The sequence below is a fragment of the Brassica napus genome, chromosome C5 (assembly GCF_020379485.1).
Source record: "Brassica napus cultivar Da-Ae chromosome C5, Da-Ae, whole genome shotgun sequence".
Taxonomy (NCBI): Eukaryota; Viridiplantae; Streptophyta; class Magnoliopsida; order Brassicales; family Brassicaceae; genus Brassica; species Brassica napus.
This window is the reverse complement of record NC_063448.1, coordinates 15,297,639-15,314,547: the sequence shown is the minus strand read 5'-3', so window position 1 is coordinate 15,314,547 and position 16,909 is coordinate 15,297,639. Positions and strand designations below refer to the sequence as shown.

At 31.6% G+C, this 16,909-nt stretch overlaps 3 protein-coding genes across 3 annotated transcripts; 1 reads left to right on the top strand and 2 right to left on the bottom strand.

Annotated features, from left to right (window-relative positions):
* Window positions 1-411: 411 nt before the first annotated feature.
* Window positions 412-1,054, bottom strand: LOC106399351 (ubiquitin-40S ribosomal protein S27a-1-like). Its single transcript, XM_013839828.3, has one exon. It carries the CDS (start codon window positions 989-991, stop codon window positions 521-523), a length of 471 nt encoding a protein of 156 aa, XP_013695282.2. The 5' UTR covers window positions 992-1,054; the 3' UTR covers window positions 412-520.
* Window positions 1,055-2,064: 1,010 nt separating this feature from the next.
* On the bottom strand, window positions 2,065-7,221 carry LOC111213631. The gene is given in 2 exon segments (XM_048758979.1): window positions 2,065-6,092; window positions 6,184-7,221. Coding segments are annotated over 2 exon segments (537 nt in total). The 5' UTR covers window positions 6,279-7,221; the 3' UTR covers window positions 2,065-5,650.
* A 544-nt stretch (window positions 7,222-7,765) lies between these two features.
* LOC111213632 (CRS2-associated factor 2, chloroplastic-like) lies at window positions 7,766-10,668 on the top strand. Its single transcript, XM_022715428.2, has 6 exons — window positions 7,766-8,463; window positions 8,542-8,669; window positions 9,126-9,351; window positions 9,486-9,613; window positions 9,929-10,064; window positions 10,178-10,668. Exons 1-6 carry the CDS (start codon window positions 7,809-7,811, stop codon window positions 10,567-10,569), a joined length of 1,665 nt encoding a protein of 554 aa, XP_022571149.2. The 5' UTR covers window positions 7,766-7,808; the 3' UTR covers window positions 10,570-10,668.
* The last annotated feature ends 6,241 nt before the right edge of the window (window positions 10,669-16,909 follow it).

Below are 16,909 nucleotides of genomic sequence, written 5' to 3'. Positions count from 1 at the left end.
GAGGATAAATTTCTAAAGTAAAAAAAAAAAACAAATTATATCCGATATAAGATTCAGAGCAACAGCAAGATTAACACAATTGGTGGTGAAAATAACATCATTATCAGTCGATGAGAAAAAACCAGCTCAACTAATAAGTTTGTCCCTCAAAAAGACAAATCCAGGGTACTACAAACTAAAGCTATATCTCAAAACAAGATGATCAAAGCAAAAGATTGACTCCGCTAAGCATCCTATTTCTTCCGTCACAAGTTACCAAATCTACAGATCAGTGAGGATTACCATGATGAAACAAAATTGAGGAAGTTTCTAACCAACTCACTATCATCCTAATCATCTAATTCAAAATCTAGACATTGCACAAATAAACTATCAGTAGAGATAATATAATAACTTACTGCAACTATTTAATAAACTAAATATAATCTGATAAAATAAAATTAAAGTCTCAAAAAATTATCTGTAAACGATAATTCAATTTAAAAGGAGAGACCAAAACATAACACCTAGCGATCACTCATCACTCTTCATCAGGCTTCTTAAAGACATAAGTGGTTCCACACTTCCCACAGTGATGCCTATCGAAATGACTCGCCATGAACGTCCCCGGACCACAGCTCACCGAAGGACACTCTTTCCTCAGCCTCTGAACCTTCCCACTTCCATCGACCTTGTAAAACTGCAGAACCGCGAGCTTCACCTTCTTGTGCTTGTGCTTGATCTTCTTGGGCTTCGTGTACGTCTTCTTCTTCCTCTTCTTCGCTCCTCCTCTCAGACGGAGAACCAGGTGAAGCGTCGACTCCTTCTGGATGTTGTAATCGGCGAGTGTCCTTCCGTCTTCCAGCTGCTTCCCGGCGAAGATCAGTCGCTGCTGATCCGGTGGGATCCCTTCCTTGTCCTGGATCTTGGCCTTCACATTGTCGATCGTGTCGGATGATTCGACCTCTAAGGTTATCGTCTTCCCCGTTAGGGTTTTCACAAAGATCTGCATTTTCTTGTGCTCTCTGTTTTTTTTTTTTTTTTTTGATCGGAGAACGACGGAGATCAGTTCAGCTAAGAGGTTTTATACCAATGGAATTTAGGGCTACGAACTTCATTTCTATTAAACTAATGGGCTTTAGGACCTAAATTAGTTTTAAGGCCCATATTGATTAAAACCATGATGCAAGTATTCACCAAAACAGAAACCACTAAATGGTTTAATTAGAGTTCATTAAAACTCATGTTTAAAACCAAGATTCATAAAGTTGATATATATACTAATAAAGTTGAAGAGAAACTCTCCACAGACCACCACCTCATCTTTATATTCCCATATTGCGCCACGTGTCGAGTAAAGAGAGAGCTTCTTCTTTTTTGCTTTTAATTCACAGAGTAATCGTTGGGTTTTCTGTTAATTTATTGGATCATCACTACTTTGATATCTTTGACCCGTTTTGTGTTTATTGTGTCCTTCCATCATGTCTGACTACGTTTCATGTAACATCTTTTCTTTTCCTTAAACTCAAGCTTTAATACAATCATTAAGCTCCACCCCACCTCTCTTCCCACTCCGTCTCATTTATTACCATTAACGAGCGGTGTCTGTAACAGATCGAAAGTTGACACTATAAATAAGTGTTTATGGAGCGATGAAGATCTACACCATTGAGATGTCTTATAGCTTAAACAATCCGAGGCATCCCCTTCAAATATGTCGTCTACCTATGTTCTTCTCGCCAACTTGGCAGTCTTTAAGCAGTCTGTTGCTCAAACACGGCAGAGTTGCGTCTTCTGAGGTTCTGGGAAGCTCACAATGTCAGGAAAGGTGGAATGCTTATGAGTGTTGACATGCTTCTTCTCGATGAACAGGTAACTTCGACAACTTTTTGTTTCTTATTTCTGTCAATTACGTATTTCACAAACCTCGATGTCTAAATGTTTGGTTCTTTCTCGACGCGTTGCAGTCTACACTCATCCATGGGACCATCAACTAAAATTAGAGTGGAAGATAATCAGGCCTGATCTCGGGAGGATAGAGAAATGGGTGCTACGTAATGCCTTTGATGATGAAGATAAGCCTTATCTTCCAAAGGTTTGCTTTTGTGCTTTTGTATATTTTTTTCTGTCGTAATATTAGCTCTTTTGGTTCTCTATGTTCGAAGCGTACTCTGATATCATTTTGTTTTTCTTCTCAAACATGATTAGATTAGTTGAACACAACCAACACTAAAGTGGCATTTGTCTGTCTTTCTTCAAGATTGTTCAATTATAAATATGCTAGCAAAAAAAAAACCTTGTGTCCTCTCCTCAGCCTCCCATAAGCGACCTCCTTCGTTGATGTCTTATTTGCACGTCGCTGCTCTCCTATGACCATACCACTAAACAACAACAACAACAAGCCTTCGAATGCATCTCCACTTCTCGCTACCAGCATCCCCTCTACAGATATAGCACGGTACCGTAGTGCTATCGACTCTCTTAATTTGTATTTACGGTCTTCTTTCATGATTTTGATCTTTGGTTCCAAAATCTAGCTCGAGCGTCGTAGAGAGCATGGCAAAAAAAGGAAGTAACATATGCAATTTCTTGTGAATCTGATGTGGACACTGGACACAACCGAAAGGATAAACGCTTCTTTTAACCCCTTTCGATATGACACAACTCGCACAGTACTCAGTCACTCATTTATGTTTCTCTATGGTTCCTCCATTTATGAGAAATAAATTGCACAAAACGTTTGTTGGTTGTTTAGTCTTTATGAGAAATAAATCACTTACTCCTCCATTTTTTGGTAATCTTTGAGGAAAGTGCGACGAGTATTTCGATGTGCTTAAATTTTCTTATGGTGTTATTTATTTGATTTTGTTGAGCAAGGTATCTACTTACAATTGAAATGTGATGCTTGCTTTATCGTAATTCCTTTTCTGTGAAATACTAAATAGGACAATATAAAATCTCAGTCTTTAAGACAAAGACAATAGTTGAAATTGTGCATTTGACGTTTGTTACTAATACAAGTCGAGGTGACCAAAATCACGAGGAAAACCAAACAATGAATATTTGTTTATCTTTTTATTTTTATGGAAAGTTTGGGAAAATACTTTAAAGTAAGACTATATATTAAAAACTGCACTATTATTTAGGTTTTTGGAAAAACCCCTTATTTATAAGCGAGACGAGATTACTAAACTATCCAATTTAAATGTGTACTATTATCTTAATAACTAAATTAACAATTTTAATGAAGATTATAAACTATGTGCAAAAGGTAATATTTTCATATCCAATTGTTCATATATACTATGTGCAAAAGGTAATAATTTCACAGCATAATAAATATATATATTTTCACAACATAATAAATAAATATGTACTATGTATAAACACTAAGTTTTCCATAATTATTGTATAATTGTATGAAGTCCACATTTTAAAATTAATCTTATATCTTAGTTAAAATTAATAATTGACAATCAAATAATAAACAATTTGGCTATTACACTTTCAAATTGTCATGCATATGTTCAAACTTAGATTGTCATGCATATATTTAAACTTAAAGTGTTATGCATATATAATAGATAACTTCAAAATCAACTATGTAGAGATTACTATCAAATTAATTGATCTCTATATCATTGATACATTTTTTTTCTAAATAATATTTAAAATGTTCTAAATTATAAAACCAACGAAGTAATACAATATTAGAAAAACCGGCCGGTAAACCACAAGTGCATAAGAAACTAAGAGTAAAAAAATAAGTCAACCATTTGCGAATGCCATTACATGATTTCTTTTTGAACATAGCCATTACATCAAGCTATCTAACAAAAAATTATAGAAACAAATTTATGTAGTTCCACTGAAGTAATGATAGCGATCATGAAGTTCTTTTAGACAATATCCTTGTTCAAGACTTTGAGGCTTTTTTGTTTGAGAAATTAGGCTGTGTATGCACCGTAAAAGACGAAATTAAGAAAATGATCAAACATAGGTCACGGCACTGTGATCTTTTCGATATTCCACTTTTACCCCTATGTACCTATGTATCTATCAATCTATGATATTCTATGAGATATATTTTGTGTCGGAACGTAACCTTTCTCACACGCCTAATAAATCACGAAAACTACTGAAGATAAAAAAAACCTTGGTAAATAAAACGTAAAAGCAGCAGTTTTATATCTGAAAACACAGTTACTACGAGTGAAGAGGAAAAGGGAAAACAACGGAACAATACAACGAATTCACCACCACCACCTTCTCTTTTTTCACCATCACCACCTCCGGCTATAGAAACCTCAACTAATCGCATTGTATTTTAGCCGTCACAACACCGTAACCAAACCGTAACTAAAGAAGATATTTTGCCACCAATCACCACAGTGGCGGAGGCAGCCAAAAACTTTAGGAGGGTCAATTTCATAACAAACATATATTGCATGGGTCAATTGTCAAATTTTTATGATATCTTCTCTGTTTTTTTATATCAAATACAACTTAAAAAAATTACATAGATTTCATGTGGGTTAAGTGACCCACGTCCTCAAGCGATGGCTCCGCCACTGAATCACTATCGTTATCTTTTCCTCACATGATTCGTTCCTATTTTTTTTTGTACTGATGATTCTTTTTTTCTTTTTATCAATTATACTGGTGATACAAGTATTCATGTGTAATGGAATGTGTTGATGTGAAAAGTGTTTGCTTTTGTGGTATATGAAATGGACGCGCTAAATTAGTGAGGTTCCTGAGAAAATTATTTGTAGTACCTTTTTCACCCAGATTTGTATGATAAAGACAATCTATGATAAATAAAAAGTTACTTGTTAATAGTTATTGTTATACGTTAAGATCTAGACGAAGAATGTCAGGTGTGTCATAAGTTTCCAATTATCATTTTCTTAGTTTCCAGGTTGAAGTTGTCTTTCGTGTGTAATTCTTTTCAGTCAATGATATCTACTTAGTTAGATGTTAACATATATTGTGCATGTTATTAATAGCTGAAAACATAAGATGTTAATTTCTGTTGTCTCATTTACATGTTACTAACATAAAATACATTTTACATCTTCTCTTAACCGTTAACTGAAATTATACATTTTACATCTCTTACCAAATTATTATCCGTTAAACCTAATATTTAGTATATACGTACTCATGTTAGATGTCTAACTATTATGTTAGCGCCATAGTAGTAAACGATAATGCTTTCTTAGCTATATATCTCTTGCCTAATATTATCACATCTTTGTAATAATCATGTTAATGTAATGGTTAGAGGTTATTAGTGTTAGCTATAGTACTAATTAACAAGATAAGCCTTAACTATCCTACTAGATTTTAACTCGTTTTCATATTATCCCAAAACAGCATTTTATTCATAAAGGTGCATATATACTATTTAGATGCCAGACGCTACATACGAATGTCAAATTAGAGATTGCATCAATTTACGTGTAATACAGTTGAAAATGTGTGGTCAATAGCTCTCTGTTACAAACCTACAAGTTGAACAGAAGCCTATACTACCGAGTGACATATCTACTTAGATTTAGAATCAGGTTTCTCTCTCACTGTGTGTACACACATTGGAGGTATTTCCGGCATGACACCTAATTCTGCTACAGGGAAGGAAGGGTTTTCAGCAGCTTTGTGTAGAAAATTAATATTGGATGTTTTTGGGTATATTAATCCAATTCTCTCTTTTTGTTTTGTGCTTCTCATAGTAAAAGTATATAACATTGATGATGATAATAGTAACCACAATTGCTGCTATTATGATTCCAACAAGGGCTGAAACATCCAGTGATCCTACTTTGATCTTATGTTTTTTCTTCTTTGAACCTACAATTTAATTTGTATAATGAGTGAATTAAATAAGCGCTTAAGAATATCCAATAAAAATAAAATTAAATGGATCACTTTGTTTAAGTGAAAAAAAATCATTACTCTTGGATGAAGTGTGGTCATAAGCTTTATTCACAGCCACTTTTGAGCCAGCGAGTAGAGCTTGAAAAGTTCGAGCTTTCACTAGATCTTCAACATCAATCATCAACGATCCTTGCTCACTCGTGGCCATAGAGTACGATTCATCATCGTCTTGTCTAAACATATAGAAATAATATGTATTTGTTCAAAGTTTTACGTAAACATATGAGACAAGTAGCTAGGTCGGATTCGAGGTCTTTTTCATACTTAAACAAAACATCTCTTGTGGGATGAGAATAACTAGAAGTTAGAGAAATAGAAACGTGTACGATGAAGACGGTGAGAAGAATATTGTAAGCCATTAGAGTTGTCGCCTTGTGTTTTGCCAAACTATGAGCACATTTGCGTCATGAAAAACCCCAACTTTTTTTGATAAAAAAATATCTCCAACTTTCAAATTTTGGCCACTAAAACATCAACTGTTCGACGGATAATTTAAAACATTAAATTGTGTTTGACTTTCATTTTGAATTCCAATTTTTTTGGTTGACTGAATTATATTAGACATGCTATTAGTCGTTTTGTTTGCTTTGGTTTGAAAGAAAAAAAGAGTTACAAAAATCCTAAATTTTAAAAATTTCAGCCACTAAAAACACCAACATTTATTTAGACCATTTAAGATACCAAACTGTATTTGAATTTCATTTTACATCTCAAATTTTGTGTTGACTGAACCAACATAGGCACATTGTTAAATAGATTAACATTACTTAAATTTAGTTAGTAATTAATAACTAGGTTAAGCAAATCTATACACTTGTCAAGTAATGTCTATATAAGTAATTAATTTATACAATATGTATATATATATGTTAAACTGCTGTTTCGATAGCCAAAATTTATATAACTAATTATGAGTCATTTATAAAAAAAATCATCATTGAAATCTTTTGATACCAGGTAATGACGGAAAGACGAAAGTAAGATAAATCCAAGTTCTTTGATAAAATAGAAGTGAAGAAACGTATATATTGTATAAGTTAATGTATATTTAATTACTTATATAAATATTAATCAATTACACATTATAAATTAAAGTAAAAGATATTTTATAGTAACAGATCAAAAATAAAACTAACAAAACCTATGTTAAGTTATTTATCAATGTTTTAATTTGGTTTAGTCAACACAGACTCATGTTTTAAAATAAAAGTCAAACATAACTTAGGCTTCAGTTGTTTGCCACAATTTTTGAAAAAATGATAGTGAATTTTTTCATTCTTCGAATATAATGTCATTCATGTTGAATTTTTGGTCAAATTATAGATTAATAGATTCCATTTTATTTATCTCATGTCTTTATGAATGAAAACAAATTGCGAAGAAAAAAATTATTCTTCAATTTGTATGAGGAATAAAATGAACACAAATTCATATAATTTAGACTTTTTTTAATTTTTGACTGAATTTGTGTTCATTATTCTATTTTATTTTCAATTCAATTCATTAGTTACCAATTGAAGCCTTAGTAATTTGGATGGTTCAAATGAAATTTGGTACTTTAGCAGTCAAAGTTTTAAAAAGTTCAGGTTTTTATGACCTTTTTTTCCTTTTTTAACTACATATAAATAACTGACGTCTTAAAAAAATTTATGACGCAAAAAATGGTCAAAATTTGAAAAGTTGAGGATTTTTATTGGCATTTTCTCTAAAGTTGTACTAATTCTAGGGAGATGATAAATCAGCTTAAAAACTTAATGGGCTTTAGAGCCAACTTAACTTGTAAAGCCTATAATGATCAATACGACGACGTTTTGGAGAAAGTAATATCTCCAAGAGAAAGATTATCTTCGTGTTCATTTTCGTTTCAGTAAAATTCAAAAACATTATCAATGGCGATTGTAGCATCACTGCCAGACGTTAACCTCTTCTCTTCTGTACCTTCAACGCCTCCACCATCGGACTCACCGTCACGTTCTTTCCGTCCTACTCCACCGATTCCAATCCCAAAGTACTCACCATCCCGTCGCAATCGTAATCCCAGAACCGAGCCGAAGCCACAACCAAACCCCGCCCTGAAGCTTCCGCATCGCCGAACGAGATACTACAAACCAGTGAAAGAAGGAGTCATCTCCTCCGACGGCGAACGCACGATCCTCATCGGCGAATCCGGCGTCTCCTACCAGCTCCCCGGCGCTCCCTTCGAGTTTCAGTTCAGCTACTCCGAGACTCCCAAGGCTAAACCGGTGGGGATACGCGAGCCTGCGTTCATGCCGTTCGCTCCGCCGACGATGCCGAGGCCGTGGACGGGGAAGGCGCCGCTGAAGAAGGCGAAGAAGAAGGTGCCGCTGTTCGATTCGTTCGATCCGCCGCCGGAGGGGAAGGCGGGCGTTAAGTATGTGGAGATGCCTGGGCCGTTTCCGTTTGGGAGGTATCCGAAGGAGGGGATGATGACGAGGGAGGAGGTTCTTGGGGAGCCGTTGAAGAAGTGGGAGAAAGGGATGTTGGTTAAGCCTCATATGCATGATAACCGTCAGGTTAATTTGGGTGAGTTTGTGTTTTTTACATTTTAACCAGATGAGTAAGTTATAATTTTTAATTAGAGTTTTGTATGTGTTTTGACAGGGAGAGATGGGTTTACGCATAACATGTTGGAGCTGATACATTCGCATTGGAAGAGACGGCGTGTTTGCAAGGTTCGCTGCAAAGGTGTTCCCACCGTGGATATGGATAATGTGTGTCGTGTTCTTGAGGTATACTCAAAGCTTTCTCAGTAATTATTAGTTTCTTGCTTAGCAGTAATACTAGAACCTTGTAGGTCATATCCAAACTGGCACTAAGTAGAAATGAGATTTTTTCAGAATGTTTTGTAGCTAGTGTGATTTGTATATGAGAGAGTGTAAGTGGTTATTTGTGTTTGATTTGTTAAGGACCATCTCCAACTCATCTCTATATATTTTCCAATCCATAATAGATAGAATGCTATTTTGAGGGAAAATATAGAGGTGGGTTGGAGATTGGTCTAAAGAAAAGATATACAGCTTGTTGGAATATAATATTATGCAGAATGATCAGGGTTGTTTGATATCTTGATTTAGCTTTGTGGCTTGAGAGAGTAGCAAAAGATACCATCTTTGATGTCTATTGGTGTACTGTTGGGTGAGTGGATGACCTGACTCTTCCAGCTTTCTGAACTGCTGCTTGCCTAGGAAAAAACAGGAGGAGAGATCATTCACAGGGTTGGAGGTGTCTTGTATCTCTTCAGGGGAAGAAATTACAACTACCGCACACGTCCTCAGTACCCATTGATGCTGTGGAAACCGGCAGCTCCTGTTTATCCAAAGCTTATTCAAGAAGTTCCTGAAGGATTGACCAAAGATGAAGCTCGTGAGTTCAGGGTGAAGGGCAAGTCTCTTAAGCCCATATGCAAGCTCTGTAAGTTTATCTTACTGTTAAGGCTTTGGTTTAGCTCTTTCATGTTTTGTTACCTTTGGGCATTAACTTAAGTAGAAGAGGTGAGACAATTGGCTAAGTATTTACTACTTAGTTGTCTCGGTTTTGCATTGCAGCTAAAAATGGAGTCTACGTGTCGCTGGTCAAAGATGTTAGGGATGCCTTCGAACTGAGTCCCTTGGTGAAAGTTGACTGCCCAGGTCTTGAACCAAGTGACTATAAGAAAATAGGCGCTAAGCTTAAGGTCTTTATATCCTTCAGCTCTGCATCTTCATATCATTCACTTTTGGTCGATTTCATCGAAACATTTAATGTTAAAAAAAAAGAGTTGCATGTTCACTTGGCTTAGGAGTTCCTCTTATACTCTTCATTTTCCATACTGTTTGATTTCTCTCTGATTCTCTTTAAAAAACTCCATGCGGTACTTTGCAACATTATGCTTGGTTTCATGCTCTGTCTCTCGTTCTTTTACTCTCATATTCATTATGTAGTTTCTCAGGTCTCATCATCCAACATTCTCTATGAATCTGACAAGCTTTATCTTCATATCTTTTCACAGGAGTTAGTTCCTTGTGTGCTTCTATCGTTTGACGATGAGCAAATACTCATGTGGAGAGGACGAGATTGGAAGTCGCGGTTTCTAGACTATCCTTTAACTCCAATCCCCTCTGAGACCAACATAGCAGATGATGCAGGTATCACCAACACTTGGAATACTCAAAAGAAAACGGCAAAAGGGTCTCCACATTCCAAGCTAACACCTATAAATTGCTTCTGATAAACCTTTCATCTCTTTTTTTCGTTTCAGACAAAACCATTGAAGAACAAACAGTGTCTGATCAGAATACAGTGATCTCAAACCCCAAAATGATCTCACTCTGGAAACGAGCCGTGGAATCGTCTAAAGCAGTAATCCTGGAAGAGCTTGATCTCACTCCAGACGTTCTATTGGAGAAGGTGGAAGAGTTTGAAGGCACCTCGCAGGCTGCAGAACACACTTTCACAGCCTTGGTCTTGCCGGGAAACGACGGTGCCGAGGATTACGTAGATGACGAGGACCGTCCTGAGGAGTATAGTGACATAGACGATGACTTTGACGACGAGTGTTCTGATGATGATGAGTCGTTTGAACCGGTGGGTCCAGAGGGATCTTTGCCCGTTGACAAGATAGTTAGGAAGCTGAGGGAGAAACTAAAGTAGAGCCAGAAGTGTTTTAACTGTAATTTCATCTTTTGTTTCGTGTATATTGTCGATATTTAAAACATACTAAAAACAGTCCCATAAGAAAGTGGTTGCATATTGTCTCTCTTGCTTCCTAGCCAGTGGCTTCCAGCCTCTAATTATTCCAGACAAAAAATAATAAATTAATGGCTAAATTATTATTTTATGAAAAAAAAATTAAGATAGTTTTTCTTTTAAGTTTTTGTCACAAAAAATAGCAAAGAGAAAATAACCAAAAAAATTTTTTACTAAAAAGTAAGTATGCATTTATAACCTAGGATTAACTAATATAGATTTGTGTTTCAAAAAAAAAACTAATATAGACTTAAGATTTGGAGTTAAGGGGTGAAGTTTTGAAAATAAAGATTCAAATTTAAAAAAATAAATATTAAAACACACTCGCACAAAACAACAATTATGCCAACAGAATTACGTAAAATATGCTTACAAAGTAAAAGAGAAAGATGTACCTTTTTTATTTGTTATTTTGATTTGGTCTTTTGATTTTAATTTACATTTTAAGATTCATTGTTTAGATTCGGTGTTAGAATTTTTCAAAACATTTAGGATTGCTGACTTGGATTTGGTGTTTGGTTAAATTTACATCTTGATTTTATGAATGTTACTTGAGTTGTACACGTGAAGTAATGACTATTTGTAACTTGAATTAAACTTTGAAAACAAATAAAATGGGAAGGCGATAGGTGTACAATTCGAGGAATTCACTTCTGTTATAACTTATGAGTAATGACAACTTGTAACTTGATTCAAATTTGATAATGTATGACTAACGCTTTCTTGACTACTTTAAAATTGAAAACTTAATTATAAGTCATAACTAATGGATGTAAAAACAAGTTTTCCTCAACCTAATGTTGACCATGTGTTTATAGTGTGTGCAGGTCCGTAAGCATGTGCACACAATGGAAGAATCTCATCATGCGGGCTCACCTGCTAAATCCCATACACTTTGCAGGGCGGGTTTGGTCATCTTTTCTGGAGATTGTAGCCCTCGCAAGACAGACACACCGAAATCCGCTCGAAACCAAAACTGCAGCATGGCGGAATGGGACGGGAAAACCCAATTACCATCACTAGTTGCATGTGTACTCCAATCAAATGCTGATACACAAACACAACCAACACAAGACCTCAACAGTTTTGCTGTTAATTTTTTTTTCTAGCGGAAGAGAGCATGTCCTTTTTAATAAGGGAAACTAGACATTGACCCGTCCGACCGGACTAGTATTTATTTTATATCTTTAGTATTTTTTACTTTATATTAAATAATTCATTTGTAGTATTTAAACATAAATTTATATTAAAAATTAATCTTTGCGGTTATAATAAAAATTAAAATTAAAAGTTTAATAAAATATTCGGATATAAATTTTATCCTAATTAAAAAAATATAGAGGTCGGTCATAATTTTTCCAATTTAAAAATCTTAGCATCCCTTAAAAAAATTTTATAAATACCTAAAAATATATAAACATATTTAGAACTATAATTTCTATTAAAATAAATTTGTTAAAGAAAAATAATCTTACGCTGTTGTTGTTTATTTCTAGAGATTGGCCGGTGACCGTATAAATATTTGCTTTCACTTTAAATTTTTTCTTTGTACTAATGGTATAATATATATATATATATATATTTGTAAATTAAAATGTATTACATAATTGTTAATATAACATTTTAAGACATAAATTTTTATTTATTACTTTGAATAATTATATTTTGTGATTATAATTGTCTATTACATCACATTGTATCATATAAAAAATCCAATATTTATAATAATCATATATTTTATTTATATGCTATATAAATTGATTATGATGTGTGATATTTTATTTTATTATTTATTACTAACAAATATTAAAAATATTTAATATGTTAATATGAAATATATTAGAAAATCTATTTTGGTTAAGATTTGATTAAGGAAATCTATTATTTAAATTAGGAAAATAAATTAAATGCTTAAATCTATTATTTAAATTAGGAAAAGACAAGCATACTTAAATATAATTTCAATAAATATCTCAATGGCATTCTAATGTAAATAAATTGTAAAATTAAGGGATATTTCTATTTTGTACTTCTATTTTAATAATATAGATAGATAAATAAAAAAAAATCAAAATTTCAAATTTAAGTAAAAATTTTAGTTCCCAAATATTTCATTTTAATCCTAATTTTTTTAATCAGACCTGTATACATCTCATATTTATGTTTAGTGGTTTGTTATTAAATTTTAGTTATATTTAAATGTTTACTGGTTCATTATTTAATTTTGTTAGGTAGATTTAAATGAGGGGAAATTTATTGTTTACCACTTTAATGGTACCACTTTTCATCTTTACCACCACTAAATAGACATTTTCAAAAATATCTTATTCATTAAGTGGCAAAAGACTCTTATACTTTTATTCTCTATATATATAATAAATCATTATTTAAATAAATAAATAAAAATAATAATAATAATAATTTTTTTATGTTTTCTTATTATACTTTTTCAAAAAAAAATTATTTTTTTCGAATTTTTTATTTTATTTTTTCAAATTTTCTTTTTGAAAATTGAAAATTATGTTTGACACTATTTTTTATAAAAGAAATATATATTTATTTATATATTTATTAGAATCCTAAATTTCATATCCCAAAAACCCTACCTTACCTCCCAACTCTAAACCATAAGTCTAGATTAGTCAACCCTAAGGGTATAAGTGTCTTCTATCCTTCATTAAAAGTGAAGGTAAAAGTGATTAATGTAAACATGAAAAGTAGTACTATGAATGTGGTATTTGTGGCAATTTCCCATTTAAATGTTGATTTTTGACGAAACCAAAATAACTTGATCAACACAAAAGTAAGATTTTTTTTTGTTCTCGAAAGAAAATGGCTTACTTAAAAATAATTTATTTAAACATTGTTATATTTTTCTTATTTTGATTAAAATGGCTTTATTTAGCTTGAACTTTTCCTTCTTATAGCTTAAAACTAAACAGTGTTAAAAAAACATAAATTTATAACTGATAGTTGCTTTAACAAGATAATTATGCTCGTAAATGTTTTTGAGACGATCCTGATAATGATTCTTTCTACAAACAAAAGTCATTTAGTGACTAAAACAAGATATTCAAGTAAAGATTAAAACATATAAAATATGCTTTTTTGACCAAAAACAATATGCTTTTTTTGAATTTTTATAACATCAAATAAATACAACAGAGTCATATCGTATATGTGTTCATGTTTGCTTGAAGCATATATCTTACTCTTTTTATTGTTGCCAAAATAAAATAAAAAATCTTACTTGTTCACTAACTACGTATTTTTGTAATACTGGATACATCATTATATAGTCTTCATTTCAATTACAAATTATGATAAATGTTTTCCAACAGTGTGATATCGATGAGCAACTTCACGAAGAAAATCATGTCAAAGCTCTACCTATAACATTCACACTGCAAATATGACATCTTGATGGACTTCTTGTCTCTGCAGCATACGGTCACAACGAACAGTTATGTATGGGTTATTATAAAAATCTATGATAAGTTTGCATTCTATACTTCGCAAAAAATTACATCTTCTAACAATTTCAAACTTAATGCTAAAGTTTTTAAACCACTAGACCACAATGCTTCCACGCAAACATAACTATGTTTCAAGAATATCTATCACTTTAATGTTTATGTTTAAATTTTCTTTGAGATTAACTTTAACCACTTACTTATTTTTATGTTATGTATGAACATTTTTTTAGTTCTTTATTCATTGATTTCAAGTAAGCCATTTTTAAATAAGTTACTTTAATCATTAACTTTTAAACTAAAACCAAAAAATCACATATTTTTGTTGACTAAGTTATTCTGGTCTAAATATAACTAACCAAACTAAACATTGACGTTTAATGGGAATAAAATGGATTGATCAACAAAAATATAAAAAAAATTTGTGTCAATTTTTTTTTTGACACTGCATTTCCTATTGAAACCAACACGATTGGTCCTCTGCACGCGAAAAAAACACTGTCACAGTATATATAACCTCGCGTATATGGTCCACAGAAATTGGTCCAAAGTTCCCATCAACTTATAGTCTCCACTCAGATCACAAGCCCACGGACATTTGTGTCTAATTTAAAGATAGAAACTAAAATAGTGCGTTTGTGAGTATGAGTTAAAAAAATAAGGATTATTTTGTTAATTTTCCCTATTAAATACAATTGCTGATGCTCCATGAAAATAGATACGAATATGTTAGAAATCATCTTCCATGAAATTCAAAGTATTAATGACATATCATTGTCAAGCCTTATCATGTAGGTTGTATGAATAGCTATCGATCTAATTTAAAATCTCAATTTTTCGTTATCCATGTACATCTTTCTCACGATCAGCTGTGGTCCTTGATATCTAACCTGTGGTGGAATGTATTTAACAAAACATTCGGGTCCACTTTTATTGCCCTGTTCGAAAACTCAAACCATCGATAATGTAAACAAATCTGAAAAATACAGTCCATAAATAGTCAAATATTGCATTTATGATTTGAAATGGTAGATAGATACTACAGATTGTAAGAGCATCTAAAAAAACTATCTATTTTTGCAAAACTTTATATTTGAAATTTCAAAATATTTTTCTGCAAATACAAAATTTCAAATCCAACTTTAAAATTATTTGTAATTTACACTATTATTCTTATTATTTGTCATAATTAATAGAAATCCTTAAAACTTTTATAAATAACTAGCACATAAATATTACAGTAATATTAATTAATAAACTCTTACACTAAAATATAAAAATATAAGAAATACATAATTAAATATTAAAGTACAAATAAAATATCACATTATTTCACAAAATTATTCCCAAAATGTTCCATCTTCGATCGATTACGCCAAATTTGTTTGAACAATATTTTAGAGGTTCCCGAAAACATTTTATTAGACAATTAGTGTGGTTGTAATATTTAAATATTTGAAATAATTATGTCTTCATGTATCTTTTTTTAAAGTTATTAAGTTTCCTTTTTAATATTCTTGTTGTCTAATTCTAGTTTTAAAATATTATAAATTTGAATTAATAAAAAATAAATTTGAAATATTTATGATATACAAAAATTTTAACGATTAAAAAAATAAATGAAAAAATATTTAAGAATCATAAATATGATATAATTAATTATAAGGAACAAAATACAAATAAAAAGATGAAATTTTAAATTTGGAGTTTTGAATAGTGAAACTTTAAATATGAAATAAATAGGAGTTAATAAATTGTGACACATTCACTAGCTCAACAAACTCTTGAAATAGCAGAAGAGAACTTTTCACTCCTTGAAACTCTAAATTTGAAGTTTTGAAGCTCGTTTTTTAGAGTAAAAAAATTTATATTTGAAGTTATAAAATTTTTTTTGAAAATGTTCTAAATAATAATAAAAACTTCGTAGACGTCCCATTTGGAGAGGAACACAACATATTGATCAAATGTGCATTTACAGTTTGCTTTATCAACAAAGTATCAAATCCATTAATAATCAATTGATTTTGTGTTAATAGTTTATGACAATCCCAAATTTGACAACTTTAAAGAAAGTTTTATATATAACTAAATGTCATACCACAACAACAAAAAAAAGAATATAACAGATCACTAGACATTGATCTGCGCGTCCGCGCGAATATATTTGTTAAAAATATGTTTTTATTTGTTTTTCATGTCAATAATATAAGGGCTAGGCAAAATAGTTGAATCTAAATCTGAAGAATCGAACCGATCTCAATCCGAAAAAGTAGTACCAAACCGAAACCGAAATTGATTAAATATCTGAATTATTCAAAATTTAGTTTTTGGAGAGCCAAAACCGAATCTGATCCAAACCGAAGTATTCCGGGTACCCGAATGTATCTGAAATAGATTTATGTACTTATATATATTAACTATTTTTAGATTTAATATATATAAAAACATCTAGAATATATATGATATTTTTAAGCTGGTTTAAATACTTGAAAATATATACAATTAATCAATAGTAAATATATAAAATAGTAAAAGTATACTTAAAACACCAAAAACACTTAAAATAATTATTGATTCTCTATCCAAATATTTGAACTAAAATAATTTATATGTTAAGATAACTATTCTGACATATGTTATTCAAATTTCTATTTAATATATTATTTTGTTTATAGTTTTTGAGAAATTTAAAGTATATAAATATATAATGAATTTTAGAAGTAATTTAAATGGGTTATCCGAACTCGAACCGAACCCGCAAAAATCCGAAA